At 44.9% G+C, this 20,280-nt stretch overlaps 2 protein-coding genes across 3 annotated transcripts in view; both read left to right on the forward strand.

Moving 5' to 3' along the window:
- The window catches only part of PRKAG1 (protein kinase AMP-activated non-catalytic subunit gamma 1), a 67,641-nt gene extending 62,333 nt beyond the window's left edge, over window positions 1-5,308 (forward strand). For both annotated transcript variants that reach the window (XM_033939108.1, XM_033939107.1), the window contains exons 11-13: window positions 131-277; window positions 378-471; window positions 3,174-5,308. In XM_033939108.1, the coding sequence (XP_033794999.1) occupies window positions 131-277; window positions 378-471; window positions 3,174-3,190 (258 nt within the window). In that variant the 3' untranslated portion in view covers window positions 3,191-5,308. The remainder of the gene's footprint in view (window positions 1-130; window positions 278-377; window positions 472-3,173) is intronic.
- Window positions 3,824-20,280, forward strand: part of LOC117357251 — a 44,624-nt gene continuing 28,167 nt past the window's right edge. The window contains exons 1-5 of the mRNA XM_033937622.1: window positions 3,824-3,921; window positions 7,382-7,506; window positions 8,598-8,735; window positions 11,041-11,188; window positions 11,293-11,475. Of these exons, the coding sequence (XP_033793513.1) occupies window positions 3,824-3,921; window positions 7,382-7,506; window positions 8,598-8,735; window positions 11,041-11,188; window positions 11,293-11,475 (692 nt within the window). The remainder of the gene's footprint in view (window positions 3,922-7,381; window positions 7,507-8,597; window positions 8,736-11,040; window positions 11,189-11,292; window positions 11,476-20,280) is intronic.

The following is a 20,280-nucleotide window of genomic DNA, read 5'->3' on the forward strand; positions in this document are numbered from 1 at the left end:
TTGACACCAGCCCTCTCACTGTCTATGTTCCTGCCTCTGCCTTTCATCTCTTCCTTCCTATCTCTCCTTTCTCATTTCCCTTTAATTTCTGTTGTTCTATTTTAATTTTCCTACTTTGTACTGCACCTAGAACTTGGCTGCTGAAAAGACTTACAATAACTTGGATGTAACAGTGACGAAGGCCCTGCGTCATCGCTCTCAGTATTTTGAGGGTGTGCTCAAGTGCTTCAAGCATGAAACCCTGGAGACCATTATTGATCGCTTAGTGGAAGCAGAGGTGAGGCTAGTGGCAACACTTCAGGGAAGAGCATTTCTTCAGTGCTGGAAGAGCATGTCTCAGTGCTGATTTCTTTCCCTCCCTCTCTTCTGTCTGCCAGGTGCACCGGCTGGTTGTGGTGGATGCGAATGAAGTGGTGAAAGGAATAGTTTCTCTCTCAGACATTCTGCAGGCTTTGGTTCTGACTGCAGGAGGTAAGTTTAAGGCAGCCTTTCTCTGGTGTTTGCAGCAGGGCTTCTTTTATCTGTGGGCAAAAGGGGACAGCTGCCCTGGTCCCTGCGTAACATGGATTGTTGCATAAGTGACTGAGGTCAGATTTCACAGCTCGTCACACTAGACCAGTGGTCTCAAACTCAAACCCTTTGTAGGGCCACATTTTGAATTTGTAGGTACTTAGAGGGCCGCCAAAAAAAATAGTTAATGTCTTATTAAAGAAATGACAATTTTGCATGAGGTAAAACTCTTTATAGTTTATAAATCTTCCCCCCCCCTCCGAAGGCCTGCATATTCCCCCCTTCTTCCCCCCCGGCCTCCCGGTCTTAGTTTCAAATAATTACCGCAGCCTGCAGATAGGATCACTGGTGCTGTAGCATTCCTTGCAGGCTGCCATCGGCCTCCACAGCACATTCCTTCTGCTGTGGTCCTGCCCTTCCTCTGACGTCTGGGGCAGGATCGTGGCAGAGGGAATATGCTGCTGAGCACGATGGCAGCCTGCCAGGATCGCTACAGCACTGGCAATCCTCTCTGCAGGCTGCGGTAATTATCTGAAGGTAAGAGCGGGAGGCCAGGGGGAAACCGGAGGACACTGCAAAGAGTGGGCAGCACTAGTACAGACCGTGGGCCGCAAAATAGTACCAGGCGGGCCGCATGTGGCCCCCGGGCCACGAGTTTGAGACCACTGCACTAGACTGACCTCAAAGCAGCAGCCAATGACTGCAATTAAACACATCTCCTGTTGTCTGATGGAGGATTGTGATGGGGCAGCCATGTTGAGTACCTGATTGTAAAACTGCTTAGATAACCTTGATGGGCGGTATATAAACACCTAATAAACTTGAAACTTACCTAGAAAGGCTAAGGTTAGTTATCAGTCTCTGGAAAGAGGGAAAGGGACTTACAATGGGGGAAAGAGGGATGTGGAGGGATGGAGCGAGAAATAGGGAAGAGGATCTGGATGGAGGTTAGAGGGATGGAAATAAGGGGAGTGAAGAGGGGTTAGAGTATAGATAGGATTGAGGGAAGGAAGGGATACAAAAGAGGGACTGGAGGGAGAGAAGGAAGAACAGTAGGAGTCAAATGCAGGGAGAAGAGGGTAAGAAGTCAGTGGAAAAAAGGAGGGGAGGGATAGAAGAGATGAAGGGAGGTGGTGAAATGGGAAAAAGAGAAGGAGGAGAAGAATGGAGAGAGGAAAAGGTTAGAAAGGGGGGAGGTGTGTTGGAGATAGGGTTGAAAAAGGTTTGAAAGGTACATACTATTTATAAAGGGAATGAGAGTGGGGAATGAGAAGCTAAGAACGAAGCTGGATTCCAGGAAGGAAAATGAAGCACAGGAGGAAAATGGAAAGCTTTTAGGTAGTAAGAGGCAGAAAGAAGGAGATTTGAGGATTGGAAAGTTAGAGGAAGGAAGGATGATGGGTAAAGTCTAGCTAAAGATGCAGAGAAAAAAGATGAAAAGAAAGGATCAATGTCAGATGTATAGAGAAAGGAAAGAAAGAAAAATGAGATCCTGGAAAAGAACTTAGTTGAAGATAGACTTAAAGAAAGTGGAAAGAAGACCAAGATAACCCCAAAAACAAAGGTAAAAAATTAAATGTCTTTTTTTTAAGGATTGGATTATGTCAAGATTATGAAATATGCATCTCTTCTACTTTTGTATTTTGTAGAGCAGAGGAGGAAATGTCTGTTTCTTTTTCCAGTACAGTATTACACAGGCTCATAGTCTGGCTTCCTGGGGTTTCTATTTCAGGTTCTGTTTGAATATTTGTTTTAATTTGTTGTCCCTTATTCTGTGTTAGTTGGTGATCTGTCCATGTTCAGTATATGACCAAGGTAAAGGATTTTGCTAGCATTTAGTATTGTATAGGCTTTTCTGAGTTCCAGAAGGAACCAGTTGTAATAGTATTATGTTTCATAGGTTAAGTGGTTATTTGAGTCTTGGCAGTTAGTAATGTTTTGGTATGCAAGGTTTTCTATAAATATTTTCAATGTCTCCACAGTTTGCCTAGTAATGAATCGAGTTGATGTTAACTAAGGTCACATCAGACTTTGAAATATTTTATTTTTTTATGTATGTAATTTTTTGCATATTAAAGTAGTAAGGGGAACTAGGAACTAAATCTGAAGTCACATGCAAGCTATATAGACTCCAGATGTCAGTCCCATATAGGGATAAATGAAATGCTTAATGCTTCATGGTATGTTTGTCCTGGCTGTTTGACTTCTTTGGACTAGATGCTTCTCCAGTTCAAGATGTTTGATATGACAAAAGACAACAATGTAAAGATAGGTGTGGCTTAGGAGATGATTCAGCATTTATTGGGTGAATGATTCGAGGAAAGGGCAACCTGGCAGAAATAAAAAGGAGACCATCTAGAAAAAGTTTACCTAGGACCTCTGTGTTGTTAAAGTAGCCCTGCTTTAACCCCCTCTTTTACAAAATTGTGATAGCAGTTTCTAGTGCGGGGAGCCATGCTGAATGGCCCGCGCTGCTCCTGACGCTCATAGGAACTCATAGGAGCGTTAGGAGCAGCTCGGGCCATTCAGCGCGGCTCCCTGCGCTAGAAACTGATATTGCAGTTTTGTAAAAGGAGGCCCAAGAAATTGCATGTGACTGGTACCCCTCCATCTTCTACCCTGCATTGCCTCCTGCTGACCTTTATTTCTTTCCTTCATTCCAGGGGAAAATGCCTCGTGAAGGAAAAGTGTAGGGATTTGCTGCTCCGAAGGGAGTTTGCAGCTGTGGAGCCTCTAGATCCACTCCTGGAAAAGAAGCACAAAGCCAAAATAAACTCTTAACTGCAGAATGAGCCCCTCCCTAAGCAAAAGCCAGAGAGATCGTCCATGTAAGAGGGCAGTGGGAGAGAGTGTATCTCCTTATATCATCCCTCAGAGACTGCTCTACAGTACCAGCCCTTCGCTAAGAGGGAGAGACTCTTTGGTAATACCAGTGTCTTCCTAAAAAGGGAAACCCTTCTGTAATCCCCCTCTGTCTGGATTTGCTGCTCCTCGGATCTCCTTTTGCAAGAATGGGGACATAGGTCCCTAGTGGAACTGGAAAGCATCTCAACACTTTTGGCTTCCTTTTGTTGAAGGTGATGCTGGAATGAATACAGGGGGCTGAAGGATTCACCATGTTTGTTCCTTGACAGAACATCTAATCTCACATAGGGATGGATGGGTAGGTGGAGGGGAGCCAGTGTTGCTTTCATCCATTGGTATTAGAATCTCAGTGTCTGTGCATGATAATTAACAAATGCACTCAGTATTCCTGCCTATAAATGGACCAGTGCAGGTAGAGGGCTTCTGCTGTTGTTCATTCATAGTCGAGATGTTGATGATTGTCTTGTACAACAAAGAAAAATGGGGAGACCCAATGATCCACATCTATGCCCTCTGGTCACTGTCCCCTCTCTTGGAATCCAACAGGTATTACTGGATGATTTAATTTAATATAAACAGGATTACAGGATAGATGGTCTTCATGGTGCTCCAGTTAAAGCTAACAATCTGCTGTTATTACATCTTAATTCAAGGACTATTTCAGATACAAAATAATACAGTATTCAGTCAATTATCTAGCAGTCTCATTGTAATAGATATTAGCAGAAAAATTAGATATTTAAAACCTTTCAGAATTTATATCCCTTATGATATGTGGCAAAGAATGCCACGTTGTTGGTCCACTACCTACAAGAGTCCTTTTTTCTTGTACTCTGAGACTTGATACAAAACACAGATGGCAACAGCAGCTGGATTTCATTTACTGATTGTAGCTGATGAGAGAGAATATAACTTTAAAAATTATTTAAATATTCAAGAGCCAAATTATATAAGATCTATTAAAAATAAACCTCTCAATAATTTAAAAGTGACTTTTGCCATAACTGAGAGCCAACCCCCCACCAAAATACACATTTGGCCACTACATTTTGTTAAGGATGAAGTCTATGCAGTTGTTTATGCGACATACCCAGAAGGACCATATTCCAGAATCCAAGTGGGACAAAGCCATTGCCTGTACAATTAACTGTAGGCATTTAGGGCTAGATTCATGAACGGGCCCGATCCGGGCAGGTCCGATGAATTCTCCAAAGTCCAATATGCAGATGGGGGCGATCGGAGGAACGCCCCCATCTGCCTGCACGGATCGCTGCATGCATCTTGACCCTTGCAGTTTACTAGACGAGTTATTGCAAAGATGGCAGTGAAGAATTGTAATTTAACTATCAAGCGAATCTACATGTCTAATAAAAGCAATCTGCGATAGAGAAAAGTACCCCTGAATCTCTGCAGGAAATGTTCTTTTTATTATACATATACATGCAGGTCCTGCTAGGGTGGTAAGATTGGCATGCAGGAAAAATAAAAGCAACCATCCCCTGGGGCACTGCTCGGTGCAATCGGGCTCTAAGGAAAGCTGCCGCCCGCACGGAGCCTCGGAGAGTTTTGAAAAGCCTTCTGGCTTTGGATCACCTCCGGGGTGGCAGATCGCCAACCTCTGCCCTCCTTGTGAATTTGCGCCATGCTCCGCCCACCGTTCCGGTTTCGGGACCGAGGAGAAATTGAGCAAGCAATGATCCCCTGTGCTCATTTTGGAGAGCGGGGGAAGGCGAAGAGCGCCTTTCACATTGTGGGCTCTGCGGTGCCGGGGCAATGTGCTGCTTTCCTCTGCCAGGACCTGATGCAATCCATTCATGTCCTAGCCGCGACTTTTTTTTTTTTTTATTTTTATTTTTTAGCCCAGCGAGCCTATGGTTTTAACCCGCTTAAACTCGCGGGTTAAAACCACGGGCTTGCAGTGCCGGGGAAGGGCAGGAGAGAGCAGGGCTTCGGAGAGTTGGAAAGACATTTTCGACTGGTCCCCAGCAGTCACTTCTTGGGTTGATCGGCCAGCCCAGTCGGATCAGGAAATTTGTTTTGTGAATCGTGTCCCTGTGTACTTTGCATGCATTTCTCCTCATTTGCATGCACAGATTCGAAGCGGAACGCAGGAGAGGTTAGTGAATAGTGCAGAAGGGAAATCTGGTCACAAACCGATCGGTGCACGATTGGTTTACTTTGTGAATCTGGCCCTTAGGTTCCAAAAATGCTTTGATCATCTGGATCATCCTAAGTTAGAGAAAACTTTCCTTACTCCCATACCACAGTAAGGCTTCATGGTTAGTTTAGCACTGACTGTCACTCCAAAGGTGTTAATCTCATTCTGCAGTGAAACTGTGGATCCTGCCTGAGGCAGATCGCTTTTCTGCCACCTATCCATAGGATGTTAGTTTTCTCAGGGTTCATTTTTAATCCATTATTTTGCATCCTTGCTTGTATACAGTCAAAAATGTCAGTCATGTGGGTGTATTTTTTTCTGTAAAGTATTGAATATTAAAAGAATGTCATCAGCATAAGAGTAATGTAACAACTCCATAGACTTTAACATTCCTCCTAAGACACTCGAGCATAAAATAGAGGAAAGGGGGGGGGGGGAATCCTGGAGGGACTCTTTCAGTCAGTGTCTGATCAGTTTTACAAAATTACTTGTAAAGTTAGATTCTTGAAAGAAAAAAAAAGTATTTGACCTGATACAAGACACTACCTGTGATTTCACCTTCATTCAAATAGAGTAATAAGATTCCATGTACATGTGAGGGAGCTGAATCCACAAAAATAAAATAAATCAAATGCAGCTGAAAGATCTAGCTCCATGACAGACGCCTATTTCCCTTTGTCCGCAAGGATCCTCAACTCTATTAACAAAGCAGCTAATACTGTTTCCCTGCTGACTAGACTATGGAAACCAGGTTGAGATCCGTCCAATAAAAAAACATCAAATGTTATAATTAGGTTACTACTGCCCTTTCTTAACTTTTGCCAAAACCAACAAATTTGCCATTGGCTGATAGAACATAGTTTATTATCTAGTTTTTCTCCTTTCAGTAGTGGCTGCAAAACTATTTGTCCCGCTATTTTGGGAAAGCTACCATCCTACAAAGATTGGTTCACCAACTTTCAAATCCAAAGAAATTTAAAATCTGGCTTTTCCTTCAACATCTTGACTGAGCAGGGTCTAAACCAGGGGTGTCCAACCTTTTGGCTTCCCTGGGCCACATTGGCCGAAAAAAATGTTTCTGGGGCCACACAAACGCTGCAGCATGACAGAGAAGGGAGCTGGCAAGACGGTAAACACTCGAGGGCAGCAGAAATAAACACTGCTTCGCCCTCGACCGGGGCCGCACAAAATACTTCACGGGGCCGCAGGTTGGACACCCCTGGTCTAAACAATAGAATCCTTTTGCAAATTTAACCATTCTTAAGGGAACAAATACAAAACCAAATACATCCTAATAGCAGTCCACCAGGTAACCCTGACTATAAAAATAATCTTATCCCTTCTAATCCTGCTATTGAGGATGTTATTCCCTGGATATTATTCTGAAACTTCTGGATTGTTGTGCTGAAAAAAATGTTTACTCTCCACTTTCCTCACCAGCTGAGACCAGAAGTACTTGACATGCTAGGAGAAGAGCTCTGTGTTTATATTTAACAAAGTATAAAGCCTCAGACTCTCGATTGTGTGTTCTTTTTTAAATTTCACATATTTTTGTATTTAAAATCTGTATTCTTATTTTTTATTCTTGATATCATGAAGGAAGAGAGACTGTGCCCAGAACAGTCTTGATTCTGTTGTGTTTTTCTGTCAGTAGTGCAGCCTTTTTTTCTTTTTCTATATGTGCCATGTCATAGCATATTATGTCTGAAGATTGTGGTGCTGTTAACACATCTTGCGAACTCCAGCCTATAAACACATGTTAAAACTTCATCTTTTGCACATATTGTCAATTGTGATTTGGTAATTAAAGTGAAAAAGCTTTAGATTTGTTTCTCTGCCTCCCTGAAGGCTTTTTGTGGATTTACTATCTGTAGGTGTGGTCCAGCAGCATATAAGCCTGCGGTCAGCCCAAAACAGTGGGAAAGTATTAGAGAAGGCAGATTTTACATGTCGGGAGTCTTTTTCGGATACATGTAATTTGTTTTATTCACAAAGCATAGAATTTAATTCAATCTGATAGCAAGGTGGCATTCCTTAGAGCTCCAGCCTGTTGTGTTTACATAAACTCCAAGTGACTCTCTTTAGGTTCACAGAAACATGCAAGGGTCCTGTTCCTCCACCAACCTTGGCCATACCATCACCACTCTATATTTGAAGGAGGAGCCTCTGAGATATTGTTGAGGTAACCCTGAGATTTTGATACCTTGACCCTACCAAGAGCTACTTGCTTTGCTAGTTAGAAATGTGAAGCTATTTAAATTTAGCTCTTCAAATTAAACTTTTATTATTGGGGGACCCAAGAGAAGGGAGGGAATGGGCTGGGTTCAATGGGAAAGGAAGGGATAAGATGCACTACAGTATATTCTGGGGGATGTGTTGTCCCTTCTATGTAGACAGCAGCTTTATAGCCTTTATTGAGTTCTCAGTTGAAAATATTAGATCTGTCTGGCCTTCTGGATGGCTTTCGCTTCAGGACAGAAGAATGCCTGTGAGATCTAGAGCCAGCACTCATCCTCACCCTGAGAGAATATTTGTATCCACATTGGATGGAGGTCAAATTCCTGAGTAGATCCTTCAGTTCTCTGTCTGGCCTGGAGACCATTACCCTGGGACAACATGTAACGGGTAAGGCTCTACCTACATTTTCTAAATATAATGTATACTTCCTTTAGAGTGAGAAGAAAAAGATGAATCTTTATACCTTACAAAATCACAAGTATACTAAAACAACCTGAATTACTGTGCCTCAGAAACTTGGAAGAATTTAGTCCATTGGCCTCAGCCTGCACTTATAACATAGGCCCTGGCAGGCAGTTTCCATTGAAAAGTTAATCTTTGAGGAGACATTTAGGACTTTTCAGCTTTCAGAGGTGGGAGACAGTAGATATTTGAGGAAAAAAGCTGAGTGCTCTATAAAAGTCCTGGGAGTCAGTGAATGCAGTGTCTGGGATGATGCTAAGTTTTGAGGGCTGCTGTTTCTGCTATAAAATTGGGAGTGGGAGATCTGCATTCTCTGTGTTGTGGGAGTTTCAGACTTTAGTGTTTCTTCTTTCTATTTAATTAGTTGTGGAGCTGGGAATGTTTGTCTTTGAGCTGCCTGTCATTCTCAGCTTGGATGGGCTTGATTCTCTCCGACCTTCTTCAGAGTGGCAGCAAAAGGCTACGAATGTGAGAGACGCTGTTAGCCACAGACTGTCAACAGGTAAGTGGAAGAAATATCTGCCCTAGGCAGGTTTTGTTTGTGATAGAGAATCACTGCATGGGATGGCAATACCAGGGCAGCTAGTCTAGTTATTTTGTGGCATTCTAGTACATTAATTCCTAAAGCTGTCTGGGGATCCCACTACCAGTCAGGTTTCCAGGATAGCCCCAAAATGATTGAGAGAGATTTTCATACATTGGAAACCTGGTATATTGTGTCATGCACATTCAGTATGGATATTCTGAAATTCAGACTGGCTTGGACAGACTCCCAGCAGATGCTGCCACAGCTAGGAGATGGGCAAAGCTTTAAGGGAAGTCTAGATAGGCTGTGTATAAAATGAGGTCTGAGAGTAGAGCATTGCCTCAGTCTTACTAAGAGGGTGCGCCCACATCTGGAGTACTGTGTCCAGTACTGGTCGCCGTACCTCAAAAAGGACATAGCGGTACTTGAGGGAGTCCAGAGAAGAGTGACAAAACTGATAAAAGGTATGGAAAACTTCTCATACGCTGACAGATTGGAAATGCTGGGGCTATTCTCCCTGGAAAAGCGGAGACTTAGAGGAGACATGATAGAAACCTTCAAAATCATGAAGGGCATAGAGAAGGGACAAATTCTTCAGGCTGTGGGGAGGCACAAGTACAAGGGGGCACTCGGAGAAATTGAAAAAGGACAGGTTTAGAACAAATGCTAGGAAGTTCTTTTTCACTCAGAGGGTGGTGGACACATGGAACGTGCTCCCGGAGGCTGTGATAGGCCAGAGCACGCTACAGGGGTTCAAGGAGGGTCTAGATAGGTTCCTAAAAGAAAAGGGGATTGAGGGGTACAGATAGAAGTAGAGGTAGGTTATAGGAATAGTCAGAAACCACGTCGCAGGTCATGGACCTGATGGGCCGCCGCGGGAGCGGACCGCTGGGCACGATGGACCTCTGGTCTGACCCAGTGGAGGCAACTTCTTATGTTCTTATGATAGAAGAAAAGGCTCAATGCTAAAGGGGGAAAGAGCATTAGAAAAAAAGTCAATCTGTTGGTGCTTGGAAGGGTTTCCAGCTTTTTCAGTTAGGGATTAGTGAGCATAGGTGAAAAGAACAGATTAATGTCAAAAGCTGACAATATTCAGCAATATGTGTAGGGGGGTGCAGAAAAGTTCTCAGCCCAATCAACCGACTTCCTAAGTTCTGAGCGTTATATTGCCACTGTAGTTGAAAAGTGTTATCTTATTTTGTTAAGTGCCAATTTGCAGAAATGAAATTCTCTTGTTTTGACATTGTTTCACATCATTGATTGAACCATACCCATGTCTTCTCTTCTTGGTTGGGCTGAGAACTTTTCAGCACCCCCTCGTACTCCTGGTCTGTTGATGGTATGTGCTGTGTATAACAGGAAAGCTTTGAGCAACTTGTGTAATTTTAAGTTGCCTCTTGCTCCTTCAAAACTAAGTCTGAGATCTGATGACATCGGCTTTATGTACAGTAACCTGAGGATTTTTTTCCCACTATTTTATATCCGTTCTCAGCTTATTCACTGCAGTGTCAGTGCCCAGGGCCATTCACCAGAGTACCTTCCATAGTCCTGAATCCATTGTGTAATAAATGAGGAGTCTCTTATTCTGTGCACCCCCAGCTAACCCAAAGCAGGTCACTGAGTCACCAGGCTGGCTCTGCATGTAAGATTTTATTTGACTTTACACCATGAAAGAGTGCTGCAACAACCATGTCTTAAGATCTTCTAATTGCATGGTATTTTCTGTCCCCCCCTCCCCCCACCAAGGTAAACACCAGCTGTTTGAGCCAGGGGATTTTCCACAGAGGGATACCTGATTTACTTTATAGTGGAGTGTCACACATTCCAAGTTGTGCAGCACTCTCTGCCATCAATTTCTCTGAGCCTGCATAAATCAGCAGGAGTCCCACCATTGCTTTGGATGATTCTCTTTTTATTTTCCTTATATTTTTTTTTTTTTTTAAGTGGTTTGGGGGGAGGTTTTTTTCTTCTGTTTTTGTTGATGCCTTGTGTTCAGCTTCTTGCAGGGCTGCCCGTAGGCGTCAGCACAGAACAAGACTCACTTAGTCACAGTGAGATCTAGTGCTGCTGCTGAAGCTGTTTCCATGGCAATTCTTTTATTGTCATGTGATTGGTTAATTTCAAAGGGGGTGGGATAGAGAGGGTCAGGCGTGGCCATCTCAATAAGCTGCAGGTGAGTTCGGAGGTCGCCACAAGCAGTGCACCTGATGTTAAGAGATGGAGGGCTGTGAGCTTGGAGGAAATCCGTCTGTTGAGACTAATTGTAGTGCTCTTCTTGCAGCTGAGATGAGTGTATATAATACAAACCACGTAATATACAGACATCATCTATTCTACAGTTATAGCACAGAAGGTTTTTTAAGTCTAGAAAAGTCCAGCACAGAAACACCTCATCAACAACTATTGAACAGCAGATATTCTGTAATCATGTAAGTTTGTAGACTGTGTAAAACATGTTTGTCAGGTTACTGTTCAGTGAAAGAAAATGAAAATTGGATGCTTTACTGACATGACAATATTTCTTACCTTCTAGCAGCAGCAGAATGGACTGTAGGAGGTGGCCGGGAAGATATGGTACTGTGCCAGGAAAGTACAGCAAGATTCCAAGGAAGGGCCGGGAGGATCCAGGGAGGTACGGCACTGTGCCGGGCACGGACTACGAGATGCTGGGGAAGTACAGCACTGTGCCATGCACAGGCAGTGAGATGCCAGGAAAGTATGTATAAGCAGTAGTGATAAAACCTTTGGACTTTTTATTCAAACAAAACCCCAGCTGTCTTTAATAATCATATCATTGCTATGCACGTATGCAGCCACTCCTAGAGTTCAAAGGACTGATTTACCACCTGCTTTTTGAGACAGATTTTGATGAGCAGAGTTTGCTAGTTGTGTCTGTCATACATGAGACACTATGCTCACTTATTTTGAATTCTTGGGGGATGTATTTTCTTCTCCCCTCTGTAGTTTTGTCCCTTGGGTACCTCATTTTGCTGTTGTTACTACCTTCAAAGACCCCAGAGCTGGGCAAAAGAGTTGCCAGGTATGGGCTTCATAATCATTAGGCCCTGACCTCTGCTGAGACTGGCATTCTAGTGGATGCTATATTTGATTCCACGAAAGGACTTGCAGAGATATTAGGAACTAGATTCTGATTCCAGTCTTGTATACACGGGACTTCAGATAGTCCTATTATATCAAATGGCAACTGGGCTATTGGCCAGGCTGAAAGTAACCTCTGTGACAATCCATAAAATCATGTGGTGTTGCTTAGGATATTGTGCTTTCCAAGTTGCTAATCTGTAACAGGTATTCTCTGAAGACAGTAGTTCACCAGTAACTTCATGAAATAGCTCTGAGTGGGGGGTCAAACAACTCCACAAGGTAAGAGAGAGAGATTGCGTGATTGGAGAACTGTTGTTTTCAGAGGAACTGCTGTTTTCAGAGAACGCTTTTCTGAAGACAGATTCCAAAAGTCACACGAGGGGGATTTCCTGACGAAAATTGGCTTTTAAAAATAAAAGCTACACGAGCCCACCAAAAGTTTTTTTTTTTTTTTTTTTTTGTCAGGAAAAATCCCTTTTCTGTTTTCCCTTTTTACAACTTGAAATAATATTATGGGATCTAGGGGAGTGGAGTTATGCTCGATCGCTTAGAACTCATGGAGAATGGGATAATCCAAACAACAATGAGATAATGACAATAATAAGATATGATTGTTTGCATTAAATTCTTTATTGTTGCCTTGATAATCTTCTCAGTGTAGGTAAATCCAAGATGGCAACTATCACCACCATAACTAATATTCTGGACCCTAACTTATCCATGTAAGGTCAGATCAGCTTGAACCTAACAAAAGAAGATACAGTCTGGTACCCAGTTAAAAATGATGGCTGTTAGGGAGGAAAAAAACAAAAAGTTCAGGGGCCATTCTGTAGACTTTAATATGCCCCAGAAAGAAGGCAACAGCTCTCTTGCAAATCAGGTAATGACTGACCTCTTCAACTTTGTGAAAATTTGGCTGGGGGTGAGGGGATGGGAATTGGAAGAAAAATTAACTGATTAAGGTAGAAAGCATTTGGAATACATCTGGAGTTGCATCCCATTAATGATAAATCCTAATAGAGAGCAGATAAGTCACTAAAGCCTGGAAATTGGCCTGAAGTAAGTGTCATCAAAAATATGACATTCCACAAGCACTAAATATACAGGGGTTTTTTCAGCAGCAGGGTCAAAATGAGGTTGATGTCCCATGACAATGGTGAAAGCTTGATGGGAACTTCATTTGTAACAAACCCTACTTAAATGCAATAATCAGAGGCTGTACAGAAATAGGGTGGGTTTTTTTACATGCTGGTGAGGGCACCAATTGCACTGAGGTGAATTCTCAAAAGCTGGTATTGATGCCAGATTTTGAGAGCTGTGAAAGTGTTTGTGGGACAGCAGGAGGAGTCTAGAAGTTTGCCTTAAGCTATAGAAAACATTATCCCAGGACAAGCAGGCAGCATATTCTTGACTGATGGGTGACGGCACCGACGGAGCCCCGGTACGGACAATTTTAGAGTGATTGCACTCTAAGAACTTTTAGAAAGTTCTAGCTCGGCCGCACCGCGCACGCGCGAGTGCCTTCCCGCCCGACAGAGGCGCGCGGTCCCTCAGTTTCTTAGTTTCCGCGGAGCTAAGAAGACGCGTTTTTTTCAACGGCTGTTGAAACTTTTTTTCTATTGCCTTCCCGCTCGCGTAAACTTTTGACTATTTGGCCTTATTTGGTTTCTTTTTTCTTTTTTGTAAAAAAAAAAAAAAAATTTTCTTTTCTTTTTCTTAATTTGATTTTCCCCGGCGGGGCCTTCTGCCACCATCGAAGCCTCGGCCTTCGATTTGGCGGAAGCCGTTTTTCCTTTCATGCCCCCTCAACCGGGTTTTAAAAAGTGCCAGCGGTGTGCTAGGCCTATATCTCTCACGGACCCACACAACTGGTGCTTACAGTGTTTGGGTCCTGAGCATCAGGCCTCTACTTGCACCCGCTGTGCTACTCTAAAAAAACGAACATTAAAAAATCGCCAAATACAGCAGCGATTACTGTTCGGTGCCGAGATGTCCGACCCCGTTCCTTCGACTCCGGCTTCGGCACCGATTCAGTCGGCACCCTCGTCTTCGACGCCGCGTGATTCCACACTGGCGTCTCAACAGTCAGGTAAGCCGGCTAAGAAGCCTTCCCCGCTGGAACGTCTTCCGGCCTCGAGTGCAGTGAGTCCAATCCTGCCGCCTGTAAGACGCCAGCGGAAGCGCTCCGCCCCTATAGAGGTGAGTCCCTCGACATCGGGCTCCTCATCTCCGGGGCGTCGAGCGGCACCGCAGGTACCGCAGAAGAAAAAAGCGGTAGCGGTGCCATCCCTTGATGACCGCATTACGGCCATCCTTCAGGCGCAGCTTAAGGAGCAATTAGAACGACTCCTTCCTGCTATCATGACACCGAACCTTCCGGTGCCGGCCCGCACCGAGCTATCGGTACCGGTTGTGGAACAACCCGTATCGATACCGATTGTGGAACCCGTGTTACCTGCTTCCACTGTTTCGGTGCCGCATCACCTGACCTCATCGGTATCGATGCCAGTCCTTGCACCGGAGCCGAGAGCTCACCATCAATCGGTGCAGACTTCGGCACCGGTGCGACCGATAACATCTCCTGACTCGGTATCGATGAGGTCAGGTAAGTCGGTGCGCAAGACCCGACACTTACAAACATCGACACCTGAGTCTCGGGACCATTCTTCCCATGTCAGAGACCCTGATCTGTGGGGAGACTCAGAGGAACCCTTTCTTTCTGAAGGCGAATGTTCCTCAGAGGAGGAGGATTCGGCTGTCCCTGACCCATCCTCCAAACAGGTCACTTCCTCTTTCTCCTGTTTTTTGAAAGAGATGTGTGAATCCTTGTCCATTCCTTTGGAGGCTGAATCCAAAAAGTCTAAAGCTTTTTTGGATGCTCTTGATTTTGACCAGCCTCCAAAGGAATTTTTGAAACTTCCCCTTCATGACATCTTGAGGGAAACTTTCTATAAGAATTTAGAGACTCCTTTAACTGTCCCAGGGGCCCCACGTAAACTGGATTCTCTATATAAAGTAATTCCCATTCCTGGATTCGACAAACCTCAACTTCCTCATGAATCCTTATTTGTCGAATCCACCCTTAAAAAGACTTCAGGAGCCAGTGTATATGCATCTGTCCCTCCTGGCAGAGAAGGAAGGGCCATGGATAAATTTGGTAAGAGGCTCTACCAAAATGCTATGTTAGCAAATAGGGCTAGTAATTATGCTTTTCATTTCTCTTTTTATTTAAAGCATCTCCTTACCACCATGGCTTCTTTCGAAAAGTATCTTCCTTCACGAAAGCATCAACCTTTTCATGCCTGCTTGTCGTCTCTTTTCCAGCTACGTAAGTTTATGGTTAGATCCATATATGACACCTTTGAACTTACATCCAGAGCGACAGCAATGTCGGTGGCTATGCGCCGTTTGGCCTGGCTTCGGGTATCCGAGCTTGATGTTAACCATCAAGATCGGTTAGCCAACGCCCCGTGCCTAGGGGATGAGCTCTTTGGGGATTCCATGGACTCAACCACACAAAAGCTCTCTGCTCATGAAACGCGCTGGGATACCCTGCTTAAGAATAAAAAGAAGCCTCCTCCGCCAAAACCATATAGACAGCAGTCGGCCTATCAACGCCGCTTCACAGCTCGTCCATTACCTGCCACTGCTCAGCAACCCAGGCGTCAGAGGCAACAACAACGTCAGCCTCCCAGACAGCAGCAGCAGCAACAATCTGTGAAACAACCTCCTCAGCAGAAGTCACAGCCCTTTTGACTTCATTCTCCACAGTATAGCCAGTATCCCTATTCCTGCTCTCCTGCCTCAGCCTATAGGAGGTCGACTTTCTCTGTTCCTCAGCCGGTGGGAAGTAATCACTTCGGACCAATGGGTCCTCAACATCATCCGCCACGGCTACTCTCTCAACTTTCAGACTCTTCCACCTCAAAGCCTGCCAAAAGAGTCTGCTTTACACAGTCCTCAATCTGCCCTCCTTATTCAGGAAGTTCAATCCCTACTCCTTCTGAACGCTATAGAAGAAGTTCCTCTAGATCAAAGAGGGCAGGGATTCTACTCCCGTTATTTTCTAGTTCCCAAAAAAACAGGAGATCTCAGACCAATTTTAGATCTTCGCGATCTCAACAAACATCTGGTAAAAGAAAAATTCAAAATGCTTTCTTTAGCCATCCTTTATCCTCTTCTAAATCAAAACGACTGGCTATGCTCCCTCGATCTCAAAGAGGCTTACACTCACATACCGATCAATGTAACCTCAAGACCATATCTCCGATTCATGATCAATCATTGTCATTACCAATACAAGGTGCTGCCCTTCGGTCTAGCCTCATCTCCAAGGGTATTCACCAAGTGTCTCATTGTGGTAGCGGCATTTTTACGCTCTCACCACCTTCATGTATTTCCTTACCTGGACGACTGGTTGATCAAAGCCACATCCGCTCAAGCAGTTCTCCTGGCCACCAACCAAACCATCCAGTTTCTACGAATTCTGGGGTTCGAGATCAATCTACCCAAATCTCATCTCATCCCTACTCAAAGACTTCAATTCATTGGAGCGATCCTGGATACACTCCTCATGAGAGCTTTCCTACCATCCAATCGTCTTCAGACCCTTCAGTCTCTATGTCAGCAGGTACTTTCACTGCCTTCCATCTCAGCCAGGCAAATGATGGTACTCTTGGGGCACATGGCATCTACAGTTCATGTCACGCCCCTCGCACGTCTTCACCTGCGCACTCCTCAATGGACCCTTGCTACTCAGTGGTCCCAAGCGACGGATCCTTGCTCACGACACATATCTGTGACATCATCTCTTCGGCAGTCTCTTCAATGGTGGTTGGTATCCTCAAATCTATCCAGAGGTCTTCTGTTCCATCAGCCTCCTCACCAACTAGTCATCACCACCGACGCCTCTCTGTATGCATGGGGAGCGCACTTGAACGAGTTCCAGACTCAAGGTCTTTGGACAGCCCAGGAAAAGAAGCATCAAATCAATTTCCTGGAACTCAGAGCGATGTTTTATGCCCTCAAGGCCTTCCAACATCTTCTCTTTCCTCAGGTCCTTCTGTTGTGCACAGACAATCAGGTTGCGATGTACTACATCAACAAACAGGGTGGGACAGGCTCTCGCCTTTTATGCCAAGAAGCCCAAAAGATCTGGAATTGGGCCATAGATCACCATCTCTTCCTGAAAGCTATCTACATTCAAGGAGCACAGAATTCTTTAGCGGACAAACTCGGCAGAATTCTCCAGCCTCACGAGTGGACACTCGATCCTGTAACTCTGCAGTCTATCTTCACTCAATGGGGCACTCCTCAGATAGACCTCTTTGCAGCTCCTCACAATCACCAGCTGCCCCTCTTCTGCTCCAGACTTTACTCTCCTCACCGTCTGGCAGCGGATGCTTTTCTCCTAGACTGGTCGAATCTGTTCCTGTACGCCTTCCCTCCGCTGCCTCTAATGTTGAGAACCTTATTCAAGCTCAAGAGGGAACGAGCCACAATGATTCTGATTGCTCCGAGGTGGCCCAGGCAACATTGGTTCTCCCTTCTACTTCAACTCAGTTCCAGGGAACCTTTTCTTCTTCCTCTGTTTCCTTCTCTGCTTACGCAACAGCAGGAAACCCTTCTACATCCCAACCTCCAGTCTCTGCACCTGACAGCTTGGTATCTCTCGGGCTGACATCTCATGATACTCTTTTATCTCAGCCTGTTCGTTCCATTCTGAATGCCTCCAGGAAACCAACCACTCTGCAATGTTACCATCAGAAGTGGACGAGATTTTCCTCCTGGTGTCTTCTTCATCATCTTGATCCAACCTCTCTGACAGTGGAGACATTGTTGGATTATTTGCTTTCTTTGTCTGACTCTGGCCTTAAGTCCTCTTCCATCAGAGTCCACCTCAGTGCCATTGCAGCTTTTCATGAGCCAGTCCATGGAAAACTTCTCTCAGCTCATCCCCTGGTATCCAGGTTCATGCGAGGGCTTTTCAATGTGAAACCACCTCTTAAAGCCCCTCCTGTTATCTGGGATCTCAATGTGGTTCTTTCCGCCTTAATGAAGCCTCCATTTGAACCTTTGGCTACCTCTCCTTTCAAGTTTCTCACTTGGAAAGTACTTTTCCTTATTGCTCTTACCTCTGCCAGGAGGGTCAGTGAGCTCCATGCACTAGTTTCTGATCCACCTTTCACTGTTTTTCACCATGACAAGGTGGTTTTGCGTACACATCCAAAGTTTCTCCCTAAGGTTGTTTCTGAATTCCATCTCAACCAATCCATTGTTCTACCTGTTTTCTTTCCAAAACCTCATTCTCATTCTGGAGAACAAGCTTTACATACTTTGGATTGTAAAAGGGCTCTGGCTTACTATCTAGAGCGTACGAAACCCCACAGATCAGTTCCTCAACTTTTTCTGTCCTTTGATCCAAATAAATTGGGACGTCCCGTTTCTAAACGTACATTGTCTAATTGGCTGGCAGCGTGCATTTCATTCTGTTATGCTCAGACCGGACTGACACTGGAAGGTTCTGTCACGGCCCATAGAGTCAGAGCAATGGCAGCTTCTGTAGCTTTCCTCCGTTCCACTCCTATTGAGGAAATCTGCAAGGCTGCTACTTGGTCCTCAGTTCACACTTTCACATCTCATTATTGTCTGGATGCTTTCTCCAGACGGGATGGACACTTCGGCCAATCTGTTTTGCAAAATTTGTTTTCCTAATGGCCAACCTTCCCTCCATCCCTCTTTTTGTTAGCTTGGAGGTCACCCATCAGTCAAGAATATGCTGCCTGCTTGTCCTGGGATAAAGCACAGTTACTTACCGTAACAGGTGTTATCCAGGGACAGCAGGCAGATATTCTTGCGTCCCACCCACCTCCCCGGGTTGGCTTCTTAGCTGGCTTATACTAACTGAGGGACCGCGCGCCTCTGTCGGGCGGGAAGGCACTCGCGCGTGCGCGGTGCGGCCGAGCTAGAACTTTCTAAAAGTTCTTAGAGTGCAATCACTCTAAAATTGTCCGTACCGGGGCTCCGTCGGTGCCGTCACCCATCAGTCAAGAATATCTGCCTGCTGTCCCTGGATAACACCTGTTACGGTAAGTAACTGTGCTTTTCTTCCAATGGAAACCAAGACTTGTAGTATGTTTCTTTCTAGAAGATGAGAATGACTTCTGACACCCTTTCTGATAGGCTGAAGGATGACTTATGTCCCCCTTAACTAGGGCCAGTTGCTCGCTTTATGCCACTACAACTGGTGTGCAATGTGGAGGTCACCTGTTTTTCCTTACCTGGTGCCCATTTTTTCTATAAAATCACTAGCCAGGGACTGGATATTGTGATGGAACAATGTTCTTTGTTGTGGATGACCAAGTTTGGGCAATATCCAAACTTTGTTTCTTCACAGACAAGATCCATAGGAGCTGAAATCTGACTGTCATAAAAAGGAGCTATGACTATAATAGATCCTTAATGAATTCTGCGTTCATTAGCATCCCTCTAGACCGACACAGAAACGGATGGGTTTACGCTCTGCCAGCAGGTTGAGACTGAGATACTAAATTTTGGCTTCAGTACAAGTGGGCTATGCAGTCCTTATTACAATCAGTCTTTTATCAGTCTCCAGCAGGTGGAGTGGTAAGCTTGAGCAGTCTGTGCTGAGATTTGTTTGGGCCTGTTGGATCTGATTTAGTGGATCTTTCTGGTCCCTTTTGCTGTCTGGACAGAGCTTGGGGGAGCCTCTCGGGAGTCCTACCAACCTTGGGGGTGCCACACTTGGACGGGTCAAGTCCCTCCCCCCATTTCCCCCACCTCCCCAGGTTTTCTGAATTTAGAGGAGCCTCAACTGTACGCCTGGCTACCTGTTCGGCAGACTACAGTGTAGAGTTGCTGTGGGGTCTGCTCTCTTGAGACTGCTGGTGAGCTGTGAGAAATTTAAAAAATAAATTAAAGACACAAGAAATAAAAGGAGCATAAAGTGGTGGTCCTGAGGCCACCGTTTTTGTACAGCAATGTGCATGGGTTTTTGGCACATTCAGTATGAGCGCTTAAAAAAAGCAGCACAAGTGCATTGTATGTGGGCAGTGGATGCACAGAATGTTTCGGCTGCCTCAAGGGGGCTTTGGGTGTCTGCGTGTCAGGCTCCCCTTTGCGTGTGCACCACTCGTCAGCAGGAGGCGGTGGTGACGCCCGGGCCCCACCTGCCACCCACACCAGGGTTTTCTCATCTGCCGGAGGTCTGGCAGATTCGGTGTTGCGGACCACTGGGGAGACTAGGGATTCCCTTAACGCTGCAGCTGGGACTTATAGTGTTGTTTCTGTAATGGCAGGGTCATGTTTGCTTTGGTGCCACGTCTTATTTCAGGTGACAGCTTAGCGACGGCCCTTCCCTCTGTTTTGGAGGGAAGCACATGTATTTTGCCTACAGCCT

This window comes from Geotrypetes seraphini, chromosome 3 (assembly GCF_902459505.1).
Source record: "Geotrypetes seraphini chromosome 3, aGeoSer1.1, whole genome shotgun sequence".
Classification (NCBI taxonomy): Eukaryota; Metazoa; Chordata; class Amphibia; order Gymnophiona; family Dermophiidae; genus Geotrypetes; species Geotrypetes seraphini.